This window comes from Dromiciops gliroides, chromosome 4 (assembly GCF_019393635.1).
Source record: "Dromiciops gliroides isolate mDroGli1 chromosome 4, mDroGli1.pri, whole genome shotgun sequence".
NCBI lineage: Eukaryota > Metazoa > Chordata > Mammalia > Microbiotheria > Microbiotheriidae > Dromiciops > Dromiciops gliroides.
Window position 1 is genome coordinate 118,020,629 of NC_057864.1, and position 24,198 is coordinate 118,044,826.

The window sequence follows — 24,198 nt, forward strand, 5'->3', positions numbered from 1 at the left end:
TAATACCACTGCTAGGTTTATATCCCAAAGACATCCCCCAAAAGAGAAGAAGATATATTTGCACAATAATATTTAACAGGGCTTTTTGTGGGAACTGTGGTATATGATGATGATGGAATATTATTGTGCTATAAGAAATGAAAAGGAGGATGATTTCAGAAAGGCCTGCAAAAACTTGTGTGAACTGATGTATAGTGAAGAGAACAGAACCAAAAGAATATTGTGAACAGAGAAAGCAATATTATTTGATGAAGAACTGTGAAAGGCTTGACTATTCTCAACAATAGAATAATCCAAGATAATCCCAAAGGAATTATGATGAATAATACTATCCACCTCCAAAGAAAGAACTGATATTGATGGAACACAGACTGAAGTATGCTATTTCATACTTTCATTTTTTCTTTTATTTAAGTTTCATATACAAAAATGATTAATATGGTAAGGTTTTACATAATCATACATATATAACCTATACCTGATTGCTTACTACCTAAGGAAGGGAAGGGAGGAAAGAAGGGATAAAAATTGGAACCCCAAACTATGATTAAAAATATTTACTATTTTTAAAAAAAAGAAAAGAAAAAGAAAGAAAAGTTCTTTCACTTCTTTGCAGAGGTAGAAGAGCAGAGGAGTAGAACACTGAATATAATGTCAGACATTTCTTAATATGTTGGTTAGTTTGGCCAAGGTTTTATTTTTCTACCTTTTACAAAAATCTCTACTATAAAGGAAGGGTGGGGAAAATAAAATGAATGGGAAATGAAAGTGATAAAAAAAAAATAAAGATAGCAGAAACATTTACTGTTTTTAAAAGGTAATCAATTGGGGCAGCTAGGTGGTGCAGTGGATAGAGCACTGGCCCTGGAGTCAGGAGGACCTGAGTTCAAATGCGGCCTCAGACATATAATACTTACTAGCTGTGTGACCCTGGGCAAGTCACTTAACCACAATTGCCTCATCCAAAAAAAAAAAAAAGGTAATCAATGAAGAAGCTATAGACCAGGGGAATTAAAGTTCAAGGATTTGGCCATAGGGCTGTATGCCCAAGAAGAAAGTTATGATGAGTTCCATGAGCAGAACAAAGAAATAAATTGGTTCAAGAACTGCAGAAAAAAAGTTTTGAAAGAGGATTGATATGTAGACATTGGGCCACAACCAAAGACATTGTATTTCACAAGTATCCAAGTTTGAACTGGAAATTTAAAACAATTTAAAGTCCTGACCTATTTATGTGAACATATGTCAAGCTGAACTGAACAACTTGAGACCAAATACCTGTAAATTAATTAATTTTTTACATAATATAAAACCGAAGTTTCCCTCAATTCGCAGTAAAATATAGATGTCTTTCTGCTGTCAGTTCTGAGTCCCAATTCAGGACAGACAAGTGAAAGAGGAGAAGTTATGTTTATAATTGAGCTATTGAATAAGTGGTTAGGAGGAAGCTAGGTGGCGCAGTGATTAAAGCACTGGTCCTGGATTCAGCAGGACCCGAGTTCAAATCTGGCCTCAGACACTTGACACTTATTAGCTGTGTGACCCTGGGCAAGTCACTTAACCCTCATTGCCCCCACGAAAGAAAGAAAGAAAGAAAGAAAGAAAGAAAGAAAGAAAGAAAGAAAGAAAGAAAGAAGGAAGGAAGGAAGGAAGGAAGGAAGGAAGGAAGGAAGGAAGGAAGGAAGGAAGGAAGGAAGGAAGGAAGGAAGGAAGGAAGGAAGGAAGGAAGGAAGGAAAGAAAGAAAGAAAGAAAGAAAGAAAGAAAGAAAGAAAGAAAGAAAGAAAGAAAGAAAGAAAGAAAGAAAGAAAGAAAGAAAGAAAGAAAGAAAGAAAGAAAAAGGAGAAGTGGTTAATTTGGAAAACCTGATAAAGATATTTGTAAAGTATCAGGAAATTATCTGCTGCCATGAGTATTTCTCTATTTTTCTTTGGCATTCTAAATAAATAATGAAAACTCTTCCAAACATTGATAACATGAGCACGCTTGGAAAAAAAAAAAGTAGATGAACATTGAATGTATTTGTGGCATCAATAATAATGTAACCTTAGAGATACTTCCAGTTGTTCCTTAGGTGAGAAACATGTCCGTTGTAGAAGAGCAGGTCTCTGATGGGTCTTTCCATCAGCCACCAAAACCATGTTGCCTCTCAATGCAGGACAATCTGCTATTCACTGAAACCTGTTTTTCTGAGTGTGCTTGGGTTTTTTTTTTCCTGAGAAGCCAAAAAAGATGGACACCCCACCAGGGCCATCAGGCTAAGGGATTTGGCTAGCACAGGGCACTGGAGGCTTCTGCCAGGTAGTTGGCTTTGGGGAAGCCACTGACCTACTCTCCACAGTGTAACTTTTGTGAACCTGGAATCCAGCCTGCCTCTCATCATTGGTCAACCTTGGCCAAGCCAGCTGGCTTGTTCCTTTTCAGACAACTTGCCTTAGGGAAGCTAGGTGGTGGCTTCCCAACCTACTAAGCAAGAGAGCAGAGACAAGACTATAATATAATCTCTAAAGATATGACTAATATTTATCTAACCTGAGCTTCAGGGGTAAACAGGCTTCTGTGATATTTGATGTCCTATAAATGCAATGGAATCCCCTTTAGCTAAAGCCAGACATACATCTAAATAACAGAATTGGCAGAGAATAAGGAAGGTGTGGGGATTGGCTGGGAGGGGGTCGAGGTTAGATGGAAGGAATATAAAACTGATGAAGCACTTTACAAAATGGCCCTTATTCAAATGTAGAGCAGGACCCCTTTATAGTAAATTCAAGCACTTTGCAACAAATAGTATTGCCATGTTGATATATGTGTGCATGGGTGGCCAGGAACAGGGACAAAAGGCTTCTATTTGTTTAGGGGCTCATGGGAAAAAAATGCCATATCAAACACAGTCCTACATCTTTCAAGCCTGTCCCCATCTCCCTTGATCACTTACAAAGCTGTCACTGCACTTCCTGTGCACAAGCTAATGTGGAAGCAGCTTTCTCAGTGCCTTAGCAGCAATCATCCTCTGCCCCCATCCCCTTGAGGCTAAATATATCAAGAAACAAAGAACTAAAAATCAAAATAATAGTAGGAAATTGGACATATGAGTACAGAATGAGAATATTTTTTTAAATGAGGAATTAAACTGTAAATGGTATTCCAATTAAGTATGAAGGAGAATATTAAAAAAAAAACCCTACCCAAATGTTATGGTTTCAAAATAATGTTTTTTTTATAAACATACAAGTAAGAGAACATTTCAGTTCAAATAACTTTTATTGCTATGTTAGGCTACCTTGTAAATAATATCATTTAATTGATTCCTAATGTTACAATCATTTTAGTCTTAGAAGTATATGTAAAACAAAAGTTAAGTGAATGTCAAGGAAGCCATTCCTTACTGGACACTTTGGAGAATGATGCTATATTTCAAGACCTAACAATGATTTTATATATATATGCGCAACTGCTATAATTCAGTTTTACCATCAGAGAATAAAGGTTAGCTGGGATACTTAGCACTGAGATCAGCAACTGAGTTGCTCAAAATGGAGGTTAAATCCTCATCTGAAAATAGATAATTGAAATACAGGAATAAGTTTATTTGCTACACATCTTCGCAGATGGAATGAAGTATTTTTTAAAGAGTAATGTGGCTTTGAGAGTGGGGAGGAAAGGAAGAGAGGGAGAAAAATTTGGAACTCAAAAATCTTAGAAAAATGAATGTTGGAATATTTGTTGATCAACTGTGATAGACTTGATTCTTCTCAGCAATATAATGGTCCAAGATAGTTCCAAAGGACTCAGGATGGAAAATGCTCTCCAAATCCAAAGCAAAAAACAAAAATCTGTGACATATGGATACAGGTTGAACAATACGATTTCTTTTGGTTTTGGTGCTATTGTTTTTCTTTTTTGAGGTTTTTCCTTTTTGCTCTGATTCTTCTCTAATGACTAATGCAGAAATATGTTTAATGCTGTTATACATACATAACCTATATCAGATTACTTGTTGTCTTGGGGAGATGAGGACAGAGTTGAGGGGGGTAGAAAAATTTGAAACTAGAAATCTTATAAAAACAAATGTTCCAAACTATCTCTACATGTAACTGGAAAAAAAAATACTTTTATAATTTTTTAAAAAATGAATGTTGGAAACTATCTTTACATATAATTGGAGAAAAATAAAATAAACAAATATTTTAAAATGAAGAGTAACAAAACACAATAGGTTTGACCAAGATAAAATTACATCATATTTGCCATAGGAAGAAGACATGAGGCCTAGCAATTGAACAGCCCTACTGAGTAAGAAGATTCTACAAAGATAGTTCAGGTACAAATGAATGGGGTGATGTCAATAACTAAATTCTGAATGTACAAAAATAATCCTAAACAAAAAATTATTTTTAAAAAATTCCAGAGATAGATAGAATTGCCTAGAATGGCAGGCAGAGAATATGAGATTAAAGACAGGTAACTGGAGATGAATACAAAATGGTTGTATGGTCTTATTAAAATAAGGTGAGGAATAGCAATGCCATCAGTAGGCATCAGTTTTCAATGAGAATGAATGAAGAACAGCTCTTTTGTCTAATCCTTACTGTAGACAAGTAGAAAATAAAAAGTGTTTGTGATTTAAGGAACACACAACAGATGGCAATGAAAAAACAAAGAAACTCATATTCTGTTTTGTTTTTCTATTAAGAAATATGACCTTCATAATACAAGTTATAGACTAAAAGTGGCAAATGTTAATATATTCTGTCATGGGCAATCTGCATTTGAGATGCCTATGGGATGTCTAATTCAAAATGTGGAATACATAGCTGGTGATGTTGAATTGGAATAGGAAGGAAAAGGAACACACATGTATATATGAATGTGCATATGTGTGTGTCTATATGCATGCAAGTATGGTATAGCACTTTCATAAATGACTATTTGACCAATGGAGCTGATGAGATAAATAGGAGAGGTTCTTAACCTGGAGAAAAATTTCTTGGGCTTCATCAACTTAGGATAAGAAAAAAAAATACGTCATTATTTCAATATTACTGGTTTTCTTTAAAAATCCTCTATATTTTATGCTTTTAAATACATTATTCTGAATAGGGGTACATAGGCTTTATCAAACTGTCAAGGGGGTTCATCACAGGGGGGAAAAAAGATTAAGAACCTCTAGTGTAAACAGAGAGGAGGGACTGAAGAGAAAGCGCTTGGGAACATTGATTGTGACAGACAAGGATTATAATCTAGCAAAGGAGATAGCGAAGCAAAGTAAAGTAACACATGAACCAAAACTGAGTGATATCATGAAAACGAAGAGATAACCAGCGTATTGAGGAAGAGGCAGAAGGTACAATCAGATTTGTCATTTAAGAGATTGGTGGTAACCTAGAGGAGAATAGTTTCCTTTGAAAGATAAGGTCAAGAGACAGGATTCAAGGGGTTGAGAAAGAAAGGTGAGGTCACTGTACCACTAACAGTATTCACTATAGCGCTCCATGCAATTCCATCTGTTCCTCACAAAAACCTATATGTCAGATTGCAAAACTATAATGATCTGTATTTTAAAATTAAGGTAAATGAAGCTGAGAGTGAACATGAAGCAAGTGAGAATTCTCATTGGATTTAGAATCAGAAAAGTTCTATTTTTCTTGCTGACTTACTGGGCAACTTTACTGGTTCTATATTCATAGCAGTGCCCACAACCTCTTTTCTGCCCCCAATGCTCTTTCCTGGCCCCACCCTTCTAAAAACCCTCCCCCTCTACATTCTCCCTACTGGTAAAATCATCTTCCACAGATTTAAAGATATACATTATGCAAAGAGATGACTCCTAGACCTCCAGCTTCAAGCCCAGTCTACCCCTGGAACTTCAATCCTACAATTTCTATTGGAAATTTCAAAGTAGATAACAAAGGGGACATCTCCACCTTCCAAACACAACTTGCTACTTTTTCAGCAAATCCCACTCCACCACATGTCCCTGTTTCTGTTTCAAGTACCACCACTTTTCTAGTCTGTCCTGCATGTCATCTTAGGTCCAGGTTTGTGAGGCTTGGCACCATACTGGCCACTTCACTATCCCTCCGCCCTCATGTTCTATCTGTTGCCAGTCGAGCCATTTCTGTTTCCCAAACATGTCTTAAATGCAACCCTTTATACTAACAAACCTATCACTTTAGCTCAGGCCTTCATTACCTATGACCTAGATTATTCTGACATTTTCCTAAGTGATCTCCCTCCCTCAGATTTCTGCCCAATCTCTAACCTCCACAGAAACCAAGCTAACTTATTTACCCTAACTGCAGACCTGATCATGTCATTACCCTACTCAGGAAATTCTAGGGTCTCCTTTCTTTCTCTAGGATCAAATATAAACTCTTCAGTTTAGCCCTGAAAGCCTTTTACAATCTATTTTTCTAGTCGATAGATAGATAGAGAGAGAGAGAGAGAGAGAGAGAGAGAGATAGATAGAAAAATTCCCTTTCCCACACTTCACAATGCAGACAAACTGGCCTTCTCTGTGTCATTCACACACAACATTCCACCCCTCTCCCTATGCTTTTCTCTGTCTATCCCATATGACTGAAATGTTCTCCCTTCCCACATCTGCCTCAAAAAATCCCTGCTTTTCCTCAAGCACTACCTTCTACACAAAATTCTTCCTGATCCCCTCAAAGTCAGTGCTTTCCTATCCTAATTAACATATATTTTAATATTTATTTTTGATGGATAGATAGATACACAGATGGGGTCAACTAGGTTTAGTAGATAGAGTACTGGGCCTGGAGTTAGGAAGATCAGAGTTCAAATTTGGGCTAAAACAATGACTAGCTGTGTGAACCTCTTCAATCTCCATTTACCTCAGTTTCCTCATATATAAAATGGGGTTCATAACAGGACCTACCTTCCGAGGTTTTTGTGGGGATTAATAAGGTAACTTTAAAATGATTAGCACAATGACTGGCACATAGTAAGTGCAATAAAAATGTTAACCATTATAATTATGAATTATTAGGTAGGTAGATAAGTATATATGTGTTTTCTGTTCCCCTTCTCAATCATAAGATCATTAAGAATGCCTATTTTCATTCCTTCTATTTGTATCCACAAGGCCCAGCACAGAACCCAAGACATTGAAGTACTTAATAAATGCTTTTTGGGGCAGCTAGGTGGCGCAGTGGATAGAGCACCAGCCCTAAAGTCAGGAGGACCTGAGTTCAAATCTGATCTCAGACACTTAACACTTACTAGCTGTGTGACCCTAGGCAAGTCACTTAACCCCAATTGCCTCACCAAAAAACCGAAAAAAAAACCCAACAACAACAACAACAAAAAAACAACAATAAATGCTTTTTGATTAACTGATTGATTGAAGAAGTATGAACTATCCCATAGTATTAAAAGAACTTGTGGATATGATTACTGAGCAACAGTAAGTGATGTTTGAAAAATTGTGGAGAAAGGCAGAAGTGCCCAAAGGTAAAGGAAGAGCTACTTGAGGAGATAGTAAGATCTCCATCATTGAAATTCAAGTGAGAAATAAATAGCCCTTTGGGGGAAACTAGAGTAGATTCCTGCTTAATTATCTAACTTTAACTAGAAGGCTTCTAAGTCCTCTCCCAAATGAAATTCTAGTACAATATTTTCTATTTTTATATAAGGCCTGCTCCCCCTACCTTTCTGGTTTAATTCTCTGTATTCTGATCCTGAAAGTGGAACAAATCTGAGACATCTTCCATGTGATCACCCCCCCCTTATTAATACTGAGGACATTTCTCATGGTCTATAAATAGATCTTACCTCAAAGCCATATCTCCTGAGTTATAGGAGTTGTAAATATTTATACTGACAAAGTCCTTTGAGGTTATCTGATATATCTATTATAATTAGCTCTGCTTTATGGCAATGTCTTCAAAAGGAAGGTGGGGCAGAATAGGCCAGAAGAAATTCCATTTCCACTGAGAAAGAAAGAATTTAAAAGGACAATGGAGCCTATTCTCTAGTTCCTCAAGAAGAGATGTTCTAATGATCTTTGATTGAATTTCATGCTCAGGTCAAGATCACGTTCAGGAGATCCCAGTAATACCAATTTCCTCCACTGAATGAGGTAGCTCCTGCCATTCTATGAAAAGAAACTTGGGGTGTCAGGATAATGCAATAGCTTCAGCAGAGAGAGAACAAAATAGCACTGAATGGGGGGGGGGGGGAGACAGCTAGATGGTGCAGTGAATAAAGCATAGGGACTGGATTGAGGAGGACCTGAGTTCAAATCTAGCCTCAGACACTTGACACACTAGCTGTGTGACTCTGGGCAAATCATTTAACCCTCATTGCCCCTACCCAAATAGCACTGAATGATCCAGCCTAAGAAATCTTAGCCTTTTAAAAAGTGAACCTTCTGGGCATCTAGGTGGCACAGTGGATAGAGCACCAGCCCTGGAGTCAGGAGTTCAAATCCGGCCTGAGACACTTAACACTTACTAGCTGTGTGACCCTGGGCAAGTCACTTAACCCCAATTGCCTCACTAAAAAAAAAAGCAAAAACAAAACAAAAGTGAATCTTCTACAACTTTCTGGGGCAGAAAGGTCCTAAAAAGCATTGCTCATTAAAGACAGGGAAATTATCAGTTGGGAAAGAGTAAAACAAACCAATGCTCATGAACCAGTACAGCTATTACCATTACTATAAGACGCAAATAAAGGAATTCAGAGAATCATGAGATGCCGTCTATGAACTGACACAGAGTAAAGTGAACAGAGATGGGTAAATCTACTTTTCTTTCAGAGCTTGTAAATTATAGTTGTAGAACAAAAGATATATTGTCAAAAGTTTATGTATTAATGAACTTTTTCTGAATTGCTTTTTACTTTTTCTTGTCTGTTAAAATATTTATGACAAAAATGGCTGACTAGCTATAGTAAGGAGTTTTATATTTGAAAATGAAAGTTATTAAAAAATTTATAAAAATTTTTAAATAAGAAAAAAATTATTATGATCCAACTCTTATGGAAGTCTTCTTCCACTGTAACAGGTATTGTTACATTCTCTGCAGTTGGAGGACTGTAACCTACATAAATTGCTACCCAATATTGCTGTCGTTGTACTTGAAATCAAAACTTTTTGACACATTAAAGTGCCCACCCTCACAGATGGCATAATGTCAAGAAGAGCCTCTAATAGAAGATGCTCTGCATTATCACCTGATAGTACAACATGGGAGCTGTGTTTAATACTGTGCATTAATGAAGAAGCTCTTTAAGGATAACATTACAATAGAGAACACAAGAAATACCACTGAGGTCAATGCAGCTCTATTAACTGTCATGCGGCACAGAAATATTTTCCTTGAATACCATTAAAGCTTTTCCCCTTCTCTTTGTTCTGCTTTTTGAAAGCAGTAAGAATGCAAACTTCCCTCACAATAATTTCTGTTTTCTACTTAGCAGCCTAATAATATCAGACTTGAAAAAGAAATTCACCTTGGCAGTGTCTTACTCACAGATTTGTTTAAAATATTTGGTGAAGAATTCCACTAAGTGGGCTTTTTTTTTTTTTTGGCTTCAAAATGTAAGTGATCACAAATCATCTGTTTATTAGAAAATGTCCAAGGATCCTTAAAAGGTAGTTTGAACAAAATATATTTCCTTAAATTATTCCACCAACCTCCCCCTCCCCAGCTACTTTTATTAAAAAAAAATACAATAAGAAAAAATCAAGCATAGGCACAAGGATAGATAGAGGGAAAAGGGAGATTAGCTCCAGGCTGTCAGGGCAAATGCAGAGGACTCCCAAGGCTTCCATCACCATTTATTCTGCAAGCCTTAAAGGAAAAAAAAAACTGTTCAAGGCAAAGCATCCTTTAGACATGGAATATACTGTTACTTTTCCATAAAAGCCTAGGCAATGAAAAGAACAAGAATACCGTTCCTCCTAAAAGACTGGGAAGGGGACACTCATGATATGGTATATTAATTGAATAAATTAAGTATGTATACAACTAAGTAAATTGTCATGTTTCTAACCCCGGAATGGGTCAGGAGGGATAAGGTACCTGTACACCCCTACCCCCATCCCCAATACAACCATACTGATTAAGAACACCGACATGTTCCCAATCCCCAATCAGGGGACCTTCCCTACTACCTGATGTAGAGATGAGAAAGCACCTAGAGCAGGGAGAATAGCCTATAATTTTTTTAAAAGGGCAAAATTCATTGAAGAGCTGGTATAATCGAAACATGACTGTATTTGAAGGTAACAGGACATTGGTCAACTGACTTCCCTAAGCCTCAGGGTCTCCACTGGTTAAAGGAAAGGACTAGATTGTAAAATGTGTGAGTTCTCTTCTGCTTCTGATTCCTATGAAACCACTAGAATTCCATGAGGGTGCAATCAGAAGGTAGTCTTAATCTTTGAAAATATATATACTTAGACCATTTCACAACAACTCCCCAGGAAGCTATTTTTGGCACGCAAGGTTCCAGTTGAGAAAGCAATGACCACACAGTGGTACACGCTGAAACTCTCTTTTATATGATGTAGCAGAAATGATTTAAAAAACAAATGATTTATTAATCAGTTCCCTTGGTAGATGAAAGTCACTAGGGATACAAAGATTGAAAAGGAAAATGTGAGAGAGAGAGAGAGAGAGAGAGAGAGAGAGTGAGTGTGTGTGTGTGTGTTTTCTCTATCCATAAATATTATGCACAGGATCCTGCCTGTGTACCTACATCTATATTCATGCATGTGTATGTGTCTACATACACGTATTCTATATATGTACACGTGTATTCTTTGTTCTTAAAGATTATACACACAGAGTCCTTTCTGTGTCCCTAAGGAAGGAACACAATAATTATATAAGTTAGAATGTGATTAAATAGATAGCAGAGATCTAACCACAGAAAGAGATTTTTCCAGGAAAGATCACTTGTAACTAAAAGGATTAGGAAAGTTTTGGTTTTTTTCCCTCCCACTTCTTTTTTCTATGTAAAATGAATTTTTTATATAGAATGGCTCTCTGGGAAGGAGAAAGGGAAAAGATATAACAGAAGAGGCATTTAGGCCATTTGAAAACAAACAAAACTAGTGTATTTTTGAAAAGTGTGTGTCTTCATCAAGAAATGGCACCTGATCTCAATTGGAAGGAGAAGTTTCAACAGATGAGGATGATCCATTCTAGACAGTAGGCTGAGGAAGACAGAAACATATAAGGGAAAAGATGATACTCTGGTCTGGCTACAAAGGAAAGTGAATGAATGTCAGCCAGAGGAAAATCAACTAAGCTTTTGCTCAAGGAACTTGATCAACTATTCTTGTGACATGCCCAGGATCACACAGCTAGTAAGTGTTAAGTGTCTGAGGCCGGATTTGAACTCAGGTACTCCAATCCACTGCGCCAGCTAACTGCCCTGATCAACTATTCTTGATGCCACTTTTCTCCTCTTGACCAATAAACCCAACTAAAAAGATATCCCATTCATTATCATAAGGCTCTATAGCTAGTAGTATAGCTAGCATTTATAAAGGACTTTTAAAGTTTGCAAGGCACTTTAGAATATTATCTTATGTTAGCCTCAAAAGGACACTGAGAGGGGGCGGCTAGGTGGCGCAGTGGATAAAGCACCGGCCCTGGATTCAGGAGTACCTGAGTTCAAATCGGGCCTCAGACACTTGATACTTACTAGCTGTGTGACCCTGGGCAAGTCACTTAACCCCCATTGCCCGACAAAAAAAAAAAAAAAAAGGACACTGAGAGGTACGTTCTATTCTTAATCCTCTTTTATGTAACAAAATTAAGGTGGACAAAGGTTTAAAATTTTCTGAGTTACACAGTTGGTATGTATGTCAGGCTGCAGTATTGAGGACTTCCTGACTGTAGGCCCATCTTCTATCTACTGTACCAGCTAGATGCCTTTTATTATACAAACATATAATCATAGATTTAGAGCCAGAAGGCACTTTTTGAGCTTCTCAAGTTCAGTCCTCATATTTGGCAGGTGTAGAAAATGAGGCCCAGAGGTTAAAAGCTACTTGACCAGCAGCTACTAAGTGTTTGAATCAGGTCTTCCTTGTCCAAGACCAATACTCTATTTCTTTTTTTTTTTTTTTTGGCAGGCAATGGGGGTTAAGTGACTTGCCCAGGGTCACACAGCTAGTAAGTGTCGAGTGTCTAAGGCTGGATTTGAACTCGGGTACTCCTGAATCCAGGGCCGGTGCTCTAACCTCTGTGCCATCTAGCTGCCCCCCAAATACTCTATTTCTTACAGTAAGTCAACAAATATTTATTAAGTGTTTACTATGTGGCAGGCATTATGCTAAGTACTGAGTATATGACAAGAGGCAAACATATATACCCTACCCTGAAGGAACTCATGTTCTAATAGATGTTCTGTATCTCCTTAAAACCATCCTTAATCAAATATCCCCCATCTCTGAGTTTCTATGGCTTATACTCTCATATTGCTGCTTAGGTAAGCTGCCATCATCCCGAAAATGAAGCTAGGGAAGACCCTGATCACACTGCCTGACAGCTAGGTGGATATGGAGAAACAGAAGGACTTCATTCTAAAATGGGAAGTATAGCAGGTATTCCTGGGACCTTTACATTGGATGGCATCTTACATTTCTGAATGGACTTTTCCCATAGAAATCTTGTTATGGATGATAGTTAAGTGAAGCATTAGTAACAAAAGGAATAGATAGGATCTTCTCAGATGACACAGGAACCTGACCCTGTTTTCTATAGGAAAATACATTCCAGATTCTAAACAAATTGCAAAACTAGCCCTTGGCAGGAACCCATTCATAAATCAGGGTTGCACTACAAAAATAAAAATTAAGCATTATGATTGGTGTGGCAATAAGAAAATTTGTTATGAGAGTTCTATAAGATTGTCACTTTCCAATGGTATTTTGAAATAAATGCACTTAGAATATTGAGGGGAGTTTTTTAAAAGTGAATTTTAATTAAGACTGTTTAGAAATAAAATTTGTAATTTATACACGTTTAAAAGATTTTATTTTCATCTGATTAGATACAAAGTAAAATATTATCAATAACTATAGGGGCAGCTAGGTGGCACCATGGATAGAGTGCTGGCCCTGGAATCAGGAGTTCAGGTCCAGCCTCAAGACAATTGACACTTACTAGATATGTGACCCTGGACAAGTCACTTAGCCCCAACTGCCTCACCAAAAATCAATTAATTGATTGATTTATTGATTATTTGATTAATTAATTTAAAAAATCAATAACTATAATGAGCCATGAGGTTGCTATTGTGTATGTGGGTTTTGGAGTTGTTTGTTCCCCAAGGGAAATGGTTAAAAATAAAATTAACCTCCTTCAATTTCTTTACTGATGCTGCAAAGAAAAAGAATTTCAAAAAAATTCAAATGTTGAGAATCAGAGACTAAATGTTTATTGATTGACTAAGAGAATGCAAGATAGAGCTGCAACATATCTTGAGATCTTAGAAACCATCCAGGTCAACCATAAGATAGATGAGAAAACCAAGGTTCAAAAATTTAAGTGACTTACATGAAGCCACAAAATTACATAGTAGCAAATGGGAATAGAATCCAGTTCTTCTGGTTATGAGCTCTTGCCCCTATTCAGTGGAATACGCCCAACATAATTTATTAGAAAAACTACCCAATTTGGAGTGAACAGAGCTAGGTTCAAATCTGGGCCCTGTCTACTGCTATCTTTGTGACTTTAGGCAATTTACATTGCATCTCTGGGTTTCATAGTATTCATCTTTTAAATGAAGTGCTTATGTTTTCTGAGCATTTAAAAAAAAAAGATCAGAACCAAATTTTATTGGTTTAGGGCATTCCCATTGAAAAACATCCCCCCATCAATTCTTTTTTATTTCCTTTTCTTTTCTTTTCTTTTCTTTTCTTTTTTTTTTTGGCAGGGCAATGAGGGTTAAGTGACTTGCCCAGAGTCACACAGCTAGTAAATGTCAAGTGTTTTAGGCTGGATTTGAACTCAGGTCCTCCTGAATCCAAGGCCAGTGCTTTATCCACTGCGCCACCTAGCTGCCCCCCCCATCAATTCTGATCAGTATTTTCTAAGAGTTGCCTGTGGTAGTAACAGATTAAATTATTTACACACGTTCATGAATGTGTGAGAGATAGCACCTGAACCCAAATCTTCATATGAGGTATAATTCAGATGAATGGGGAAGAGAATTCATATTTGAAGTGAAAGAAGATAATTCATTATGGATGAAATATGTCAGGATACATGGCTGGGGTTATGGGAAAGGGCTTCCAAACCTTTTTTAATTTTGTGTGTGTGTGTGTGTGTGTGTGTGTGTGTGTGTGTGTGTGTGTAGCAATTAGGGTTAAGTGACTTGCCCAGAGTCACACAGCTAGTAAGTGTTAAGTGTCTGAGGCTGGATTTGAACTCAGGTCCTCCTGAATCCAGGGCCGGTGCTCTACCCACTGTGCCACCTAGCTGCCCCCCAAACCTTTTTTTAAAGGAAATCTGCGAGAGAAAAATTCAATCATTACTTTTACTGATTCACTCAAAGCATAACCATCTACTATTAACTATCTCCAAAGTATGAAGATAGGAGAAACAAATGATACTTTTTAAAAACATATCTAAGCAATCATTTAACTGACACTCACAAAGTTGACTACCTAGCAAGGGGGAACCAACACACATATAAACATGATATAATACATAATAAATGTATAATAATAGAAAATAGTGCTAATATAGAGTAAGAGCAAAGGACATGGAAGCATAATATAGAGTAAGAGCAAAAGACAAACATAAATGGCCGCAATCATGTATACACATTGTCTTCAAAAGATCTATATCTTTGACTTTTTAAACTAAAGATTCTCCTTCCCTACTGCCACAAAGTCAATGGAAAGAGAAACACAGGACACTGGAGAATTCTGGAAGAATACCATGAGTGCGTAAAAACTTTAAGGAGATCATTTTAAGAAACATTAAAGATTTCCATACTACAATGGCATAGACTGAAACAATTTTCTGATGCATCTAGTTCACTCTGGCAAATAAACCTATTTGGGTTTGCTTGGGCTGTCTATGAATGTACACTAGAGGGTTACTATTTCAGATTTACAAATTCATATTAAACTTGCTCTCCCTGCATTTTGTCTTGGGAAGAGATACCTAAGTAAAAAATACAACTCTGGTACATGGCAGGTGATTCTGTTGCTCCACCTGCAGGATTCAAAGCAGAGACTAAGCTGCCAAACATCAGAATCACTAATGATGAAGGAATAATTTACTCAAGGAACTTTCCAAATCCTTTTTATGAGGAAATAAAGCATTAGTTGTTACTTTAATAGAATCTCCCTTACTACTCTTGTCCCATAAATAAAATTTTGATGGCATCCTTAAATATTAAAAATAAAAATAAATCCAGACCAGATATATTTGCTGACTTCAACTAACTAACATTTGGGTTTTCTTTCAAATGAACACCACCTGGAAAATATGAAACAGGAATGGTGACACCAGATATACTAGATGGGCTTTCAATGATATAGAGAATGGTATTATCATTTGTAAAGATCGCAAGTGTAATGTTAACCCACCGAGTGAGAAAGAAAGCAGGGCAAAAATCTCTTATGTTCAAGCTTTCATTTGCTCCTCCTGAAGAGCAGTATTTGGGTATCATTTTTACCCAGATGCTTCTATTTAATCTTTAGTACTAGCCATTAAAAATTTGCTTTAAATTTAAAACTACGAAGCTGTAATATAAAATATCCTGAAATAATTTGAGGACTAGTAAGATGGCTAATATGTTTTAGTCATGAAAAACTGTCACAGAATCACAACTGTATACTCAATCACACAAATCTTCCCCGCCCAATACATACATATATACGTATCAATTGAATGTGTTCTATAAAATCTAGAGAAAAAAAATTAAGCAAAGCTATTTTGAAAGTGAGATAGAAATTTTACTTTTTCTGCCATAAGAATAGATTAAACTTCAGTTTTATGAAATACTACCAATAAGTATATTCAAGGAATCTAAATAAACACATCACCTATGTCTCCAGATCTTTTTCAATCCCTATGGGAAAAGCATTCTATGGGGAGGGGCAGAGAAGAACATTCAATTTGGTAAGAACAGGAATTGATAGAAAGAGAAGGAAAAGAAAGAATATATTAAATTAAAAATTTCAAAAAGACAGAAAAGTATGCAAAAAGTTCAAAAGAGATGAAACCGGCATTTTTTAAACTATTGTGTTAAATATAATACACTAAAAGAACTATATACTAAGAGTTCAAGTTTTCATATTCAATACTGTTTTATGTTTTTTTTTATTGAAATATTTGTTGATATTTGTTAAGTTCAAAATTTTTAAAATGAACATTCTAAAATAAATACTATTCATTTACTTTTGGCATTATTTTACCTAAGGTTGACAAGCAGAGTTGAATAAAAGTTATGAAAGAAAATGTTACTATTAATGCTTTTGAAATGTGATTTTATTGGGGGGGCGGGGGGGCTACAAATTATTTTGTTTATTGGTAAGATAGATTTTGTCTGTCAATTTCTAGGCCTAGTGTCCCATCAGCCACTATGGACCACTGTGGTCGATGTGGGGGTTGTAACAGCAAATTTTATTATATATTGGTAATTGAATTGAACAGGTTTACATTTGAATAGATTTACTACATCATGATCTCTGACATACAGCATGGGATGGAAATCCCTCTCCATCCATAAAGATATATTTAAGACAGTATCACTCTCTCCAGACAACAAAGGCAAGTTTAGTGCCAAGCAGATCACCAAATGCAAAGGAATATGTAATACAATACTTCTCTGACATTTTTTTGTATAAAAGCAAAGGAAAACAAAGTATTTTCCATACAAGGAGTCTTACCCTATGATGGTGACTTTACCACTGAAATGGAGGAAAAATTTAAAGGATATAAAATACTTATGCTAGAAGTGTCAATTAATGCCTTTAAAAAAAAGTGGACCTACTCAAGGTCTAATAAAAGAAATTAAAGAGGTATGGCTTAAACACTTCTATTTGCTTGAAGCAAACACTTTAAGCAAAGTCGTTTGTAACTTCAATCACTTTTATAAAGCTTTCAAACGTTTAGAAACAATACTACAACATACTAAAGGGGGAAGGATTGTTTTAAGGAGGAAAATAACTTCCTTTTATTTATTATTTCTTCAATATCAGAAATGGGGAAAAAGATACTCATAGGAAACAAATATATAATTAAATAAGTCGGTATATTTCATGCACACAGACAACTTAATATAATTAGAAGTAGAACTGATCCTTAAAATGTTCTCTTTATTACTGAAAATACTACACATTAACAACAATCTTTAAGTTTAATAAATGCAAATGGTATCTATGAGCAAATAGATATATTTAAGAAAATAAGCCTTTGATTGGTTGGTTATAATCGATTCCTTAGTTATAATATCATCCTTCCCAATTAAAAAAAAATCTGAAAATTTTTCACCAAAAGTTCTCTAAAATCCAATAAAATCCAAAATGGAGACAAGCTTTATCCCTGGTTCCTTTATTAGGAAAAATCAGACTAAGAGAAAAGTAGAAAGCAGCACATTTTGTGCAACACATGGTTTAATGACTTAGAAGGTTTCATTTTCAAAGGCTGACAATGCAAAAATTTACTGTGGAATAATACCAAACAAATGAACAAAAAGCTGACTTGCAAGAAATAGTGCTCTGTTGGCATTGTTCTTGACTCAAAGAGAGAATGTCACATCTCAAGGGGAGTCTTGGTGGAATGAGTTTGATATTGTAGAGCTGGGCTCCATAGGCATATAATTCTAACATTTAAGAAGATGTTTTACTAGGAAGGATTTCAATTCGATAAAAGTCAACACCCTAAAATATTAAGCTTAGTTAATGAGCCTCTCAGAAAGGGTTTAATTCCTTTTTTTCTTACTAATTCAGATGCCAATAAACTGGCTGCATTTTCCTATTAATAGAAAGAAGTCTTGTGTTTATAGATATTAATATTATGTTTTGGGGCTGGGGTGAGAGTACAGGTGAATGATATTTTGTTTTGTTTTTTGCTGATTTGGTGATTGGTTTCTATTTGGGAAAGACTGAAAGTAGAAACAGGATTCATAAATATTATTGAAAAGAAAGTGAAAATGAAAAGGTACATTTTGTTCCTATACAATACATAATTTTTAAACACTGAAGGCAATAAAAAACAAAAATAAAGATTGTTTATTTGAATGACCAGGTAGAACTTGAACCCTGGTTTCTTATGCCCTATTTTTTTTTTTTTACAAACCTGATATTAGAAAATCCCTTTTAGGATACAGGGCTGCAACTAATCTTCATCTAACAGACTTAGATGGTGGGTTGCCTGATACATTGGGAATATAAGTCCAGGATTTCACAGTAAGCATTTTGCAGTGCCTGGACTTAAACCCAGGTTGGCCAGAAGATAAGACCTTCTCTATTGGCTACATGACCTTGACTCACAATCTTGGACTAAATGTTAGAATTAATATCAAAACCTAATAAATCATTGGTTCAGTAAGATCACAAAGGCTGCTAGTCATAATGGAAGGTTCACCCCCAACCTCTGGCTTGTATTAGTTTTGTGGCCATGGACAAACCACTTAACCACTCAGTAGCCATGGCCACTATCTAACTTGAAGTTTCAAGTCAATTGCTGTCCTGCATCAGGAAAAGGAGTTTCCTCATTGGGTATCCCTTAGCTTACAGAACTCAGATCAGGTCGGGTATACTTCCTCCCTCCTTCCTTCCCCCAAAGAATCATATAACCTAAGTTCTGCATTCTGTTTCTAAGATTAAATGGACTGTTTTCTTTTTTGTTCAGTTCTAATTTAGGAGAAAAGCTAAAGTTTTATTTAGTAAATGAGGAAACTCTAGGGGTATCAAAATTTACAAGGGAAGTAGGCTTATTCCGACTAAGTAAGACAAGGTAGTAACTAGCTGAATATGAAATGTGCCTCTAATTTTCCAATATGTGTCTCTTACTACGGTTTTCATCCTTGTTCTTCCTGAAACTGGTGAATGTATTGATTTAAAACTTTTCTCCAGGATTTAGATATACTAGGGTGACATTATTTTTTATTTAGAATGTGCTGATGACAAGAGTACAATTGAAATGTAATGTATAAAATACATGTAAAATAGCACCCACACAGTGATGATAATCAAGTTACATCAGGACTTCAAGAAGCCAGGAAGAATTTCTCTATTACCTTGGATGAGACAGCTTCATTTAAAAAAAAAAAAAAAAAGAGAGAGAGATTTATCACAGATCAAAGACCTTGTGTTTCTGAAAAAGTTATAAGGAGGAATTTGAAAGCATGAGAAAAGAATAAAGATGAGGACTTTTCCAGAACATTTAGTATTTTCTCAAGCTCCTTTTAATCAAAAATCAATTCAAACAATGTTGGGGGGGATAGGAGGGAGGTGGCCAACAGCAATGGAAAACCAAGATCAAAATATGTATTTGCATGCAGAACAGCACAAAGTAATAATGGAGAAAAGGCTTGATGAAATTGTCACTAGTACAGAAATAGCTCCTTTTTCTGAATTTAACCTTTTTGCCTGTTGGAAAATTATGAATCAAAAATTATCAAATAAAAAGCATACTGGTAGTTTCTGTGGACCATCCCAAGTATCCTACTTGGCATCTTCCTTGAGAGGTAAAACACTTTGGTTGCATACTGCCAGAATATTCAAGAGTAAAGGAGCAGGTTTTATTTATGTTTTCCCCCTCTATCACATTTATACTTACCACTAGACAGTCTTTTCCAGTTTTCATGAAAACTGTGGTGTTGTTAATCACACCACACTTACCCTTTGAATAAAAATGTAGAGCTGTAGAATGAGAAAAGTCTTACCTTCCTTCAGCATGCCAACTTTTAGACATTTCATGAAACGGCAGGCCTGGCAGGATTTGCGTCTGCGCTTTGTGATTTCACATTCATTTGTGGCTGGGCAGCTGTATTCTATATTACCTGCAACATAATGATGAGAGAAAAGAAGCCATGTCAAAATTTTGTGGGTAAAAACATACATACAGGGGCAGCTATAGATGCGCAGAGTGGATAGAGCACCGGCCCTGGAGTCAGGAGTACCTGAGTTCAAATCCGGCCTCAGACACTTACTAGCTGTGTGACCCTGGACAAGTCACTTAACCCCAATTCCCTCACAAAAAAAAAAAAAAAAACCACCATACATACCTCAGAGGAAATGCCAAACAAAAAGTACCAAACAAACAAAAAAGTATATGGAACCAAAATCACCTTAAGACTACAAAGAATTCACTAAGAAGTGTCTCTAAGAGGAAAACAGAAATAAAATGACACAGAAGAGCTTAAGATGGTGCCAGAAAATCTGAAATAAAATATAGGGTGGGGAAGATATGAATTGAAGCTTTAAAAATTAAGTTTGATAATACTTATTTTAAATTAATATTTTCTACCATATCCATACAAAGTCTCCTAAGTCCCTACACCTCCAATATCTTGAGGTAAAATTTACATGATTGATTGTATGGGATAATCCACATTATGTAATTATTGCTTTGATAAAGATTTCTGATCATTATTGACAATAAATTAATCATTCTTATAATGCTAGTGAGATATCAAAGGCTTTTAAAAACATAATCAATAAAGGAAACAAGGACTGTTTGGGAATTAAGTATGTTCTTAGAGAAGAGGCCCAAAATGATTTTTGATAATGAGAGAGTGGATTACATGTCCCAGATTGTACCTTTTGCAAAATCAAAATTCATGCCTATGGATTTTGAACTTATAAGTAAATCTAATCCAAAATCCCTGATCAGAAAGTTTTCTGCATAACAACAAAAGTTAAGAAGAAGTGACATTTTCTACTACTTGCATTTATTTATCTATTGTTATCTATTTAACATATGGTTCTCCATGAAAATTTTTAATTTTAGATGAATTATGTATACGGTGAACATTAAAAGCCTCTTCACCTCAAATCTTAACTAGGACTTGTTTTTGTAACTTAATAGATTTATTGATAGTGTGTTCTATACTTCTATGTTCTGGGATTTCCTCCCCCACTTCAATGGGATTTCCTTTAGGAAGGGTCTATTATTAAGACCCTTTTTTTTTTTCCACCCCTTGGGTGTTCTGCGCAAAGAGGAGGTGATTAATAAATTTTGTTATTGTTTACTATATAAATTATCCTTTCCATGGATGGGAGAGAATTCTGAATACAGTAGGCACTCAATAAATATTTGTTCGAATGTTGTTGACAGAAATGCATTCAATTAATGACAATCTTATTCAACAGGACAGTTTGGGGCTGGCTTATAGTTTTGTAAAGAAAACTGCCTTATAACATAAAGCATCTCTCCCTATCATCTCTGTCACATACAGCTTTAAAGGTCTCTTCTTTTTCCCTAAACCCTTTCCCCTGTTATTAAGTACATTAGTATCTTAATGAAAATGCATTCTGTTTATTATTGTCTCTTGGGAAGGAGGAGGTCATCACACCAAATGCATAAATTGTCATCAGAGACAGTCCGAGCATAATTGCAATTTTGCTGCTCCGTGTTTTGCAGCACTCAGGGTCCGTCAAAGTCCCCTGAAACATGCGCAGATTCGAGTAATTAGCATAGAGTCTGCTGGGACCACAGCATTGAATGAATATTTCAGAGTTAATCACACTTTGTAAACACTGATTTATATTGACTACCTTTCTCCAGACTGATGTCTCCTCATTAAATATCACCATTAGTGGATTGCAGGCCTGCACAAAGACTCAAATGCTCAGCGGCTACTAATTCAACGGGAAGTAATACTTAAAACCATTTATCCTACTGAAAATTGGTTAAGTATTCATGATAAAGAGGTCTGCACAATATAAACTGAGATAAACCATCAAAAATCTTTTACTAAATGAGCACTCTAACTCAAAGGAATTCAAACAATAAACCAACCAGCTTTCAACATAATAGCTGATTTTTTTTTAAGTGATACTAATAACAACCACAGTAATAAACAAAACCCACCAGGTTTTACACCAGCAGGATAATGCCAGTAGTAGTCTTCTTAGAAAATCAAATGAAATGGCAACAAGGTTTCTCCTCCTGCTTCTCTTCACTACACATGACTTTCCTCAAGATTGGGAAGGAGGGGAGAGGTACAGGGGAGAGGTAAAGATTTCTGGCTTTTTGTTTTGAAGTCATTTTGCAGTTATGTATGACTCTTTATGACCCCATTTAGGGTTTTCTTGGTATATACAGATACTGGAGTACCTTTGCCATTTCTTCTCCAGCTCATTTTATAGATAAGAAACTGAAACAAACAGGATTAAGTGACTTGTCCAAAGTCACACAGGCAGGAAATATCTGAGGCGAAATTTGAATTCCTTAAGATGAGTCTTATTGATTCTAAGCCCAGTGTTCTATCCACTGCATCACCTAACTTAACTGCCCAGGCAGGGGTTGAGTACATCACCAAAACACACCAAGTCATACATAATCTGAAAGAAAAAATGCTATGTGGGGTACAAATGTTATTATCAACAGAATCATTAAAAGAGAGAACATTCCCATTAAGAGGTAGATACCTAAAAAGTCAGAATGAACAAGCATGAAAGTATCGCTTCATTTCTTTACTAACAATCTCCACTCTGACATTGTTAATATATCTTAGATAGCTCTAATTGGACTACTCCATTTTCACCTCAAACTCAATATAGCTAAAACATACCTTTAGAGCCATATATAGCTCAATATAGCTAAAACCATAACTTTACAGCCATAACTCTTAATCCATCACCTTGAAGTCAACATATCCTTAAAATATTTTAAGGACTCCATCCCGTTCCCTTTTATATGTTTATAAAACCAACATCCTAAAAAAGTATTTATTATCTTATAGAAGGGACAAACTTACCCCCCACTAAGCCAAAGAATTAGTAGTGAAGACAAGATTAGAAAATGTTTCCTGATACCTAGTCCAGTATTAACAATCAAGAGATGCCTTCTTCAGTCCACATTGGCATAATGATTGCCAATATTGATTGTGCTCACAAGTAAATTTTCTAATTGACAACTGACCCTACCCTTAAAGAAAAACTTCAAAAACACTCTTTAGTCATTATTGATAGGAAATTTTCTAAAGGGAATCATGTTTTAGTGAGATGGGGTGGAGAGCTGAGTGAGATAAGGCAAAGTGGGTCTCAGAGTAAGACCTGGGTTCAAATCTTGCCAGTTGGAAAAGTCCCTTAATCTCTCAGTAAACACAAATAACTTTCTAAGACTATAAATTAGAGATAAATTGCCAAGGGAGAAATTTCTACTTCAGGAGCTCCCTACACCTAGGAAATAGAAGTATACTACTCAAACACTAAAAAATGCATCCTTATTATATTGAACAGCATATAATTTAACAATTTCAGGAGTGGAAGTCATTCTTATGGACATCAATTACCAAGGGTAATAAAATAATGCCTTCCAGCAACTAATGAGGGATAAAAAATTATAAGCTCCTATACTAAGGGCCCTAGGATGGTTTTATAAAGGACAAAGATTAATTTGTACAAGCAGACATATTAGATTAAGAACTGAGATCCAGTCCTTGATCTAGCAATACTTGTCTATATTTTGCAAACTTGGGCAAGCTTTTTAACTTTGCCATGTCTCAGTTTCTTCAAATTAAAGCATTCTTATTAGAGAAATCTTAATAGTTTTGTATCTGCTTTTTACAAAATTCTTGAACGTCCTCTAGATCTAAAGTGTGTGCTGTTTCCTACTAGCAGTGTAAACTAAGCTACTGATTGAGCTGGTTCAGCCTAGGAAAAATATATACCAAAACTTGTTAACAGTTGTGTATAGAATAAAGCCACTGATTTGTGCTGAATAAAGTACATGAGCTCTGAAATAGTGATTTCAATTGTTAGCGAAATGAGAGGACTTTTTCTTTCTTTTTCCTTACTTCGGAGGTTCATGGTTATGTTCTGAAGAGATGAAACAAACAGAAGTCTAACCTCCAGATAATTGGAAGTTACTGAAAGGGAAAGAGAAAACATGCAGGAAGAGTTGGAATTTTCCTTTATGAGTCAGTATTACAAGTATTAGGAATGATCATTTCAAAATCATGAAGAAAATAAAAAGACATGGAAACTTAGATAAAGAAGATCCTACAAAAATACTTTAAGCACA

At 35.8% G+C, this 24,198-nt stretch overlaps 1 protein-coding gene across 9 annotated transcripts in view; it reads right to left on the reverse strand.

Annotated features, from left to right (window-relative positions):
• The window catches only part of ESRRG (estrogen related receptor gamma), a 704,143-nt gene that overhangs the window by 136,062 nt on the left and 543,883 nt on the right, over positions 1-24,198 (reverse strand). For all 9 annotated transcript variants that reach the window (XM_043963448.1, XM_043963443.1, XM_043963447.1 and 6 more), the window contains one exon: positions 19,892-20,008. In XM_043963448.1, the coding sequence (XP_043819383.1) occupies positions 19,892-20,008 (117 nt within the window). The remainder of the gene's footprint in view (positions 1-19,891; positions 20,009-24,198) is intronic.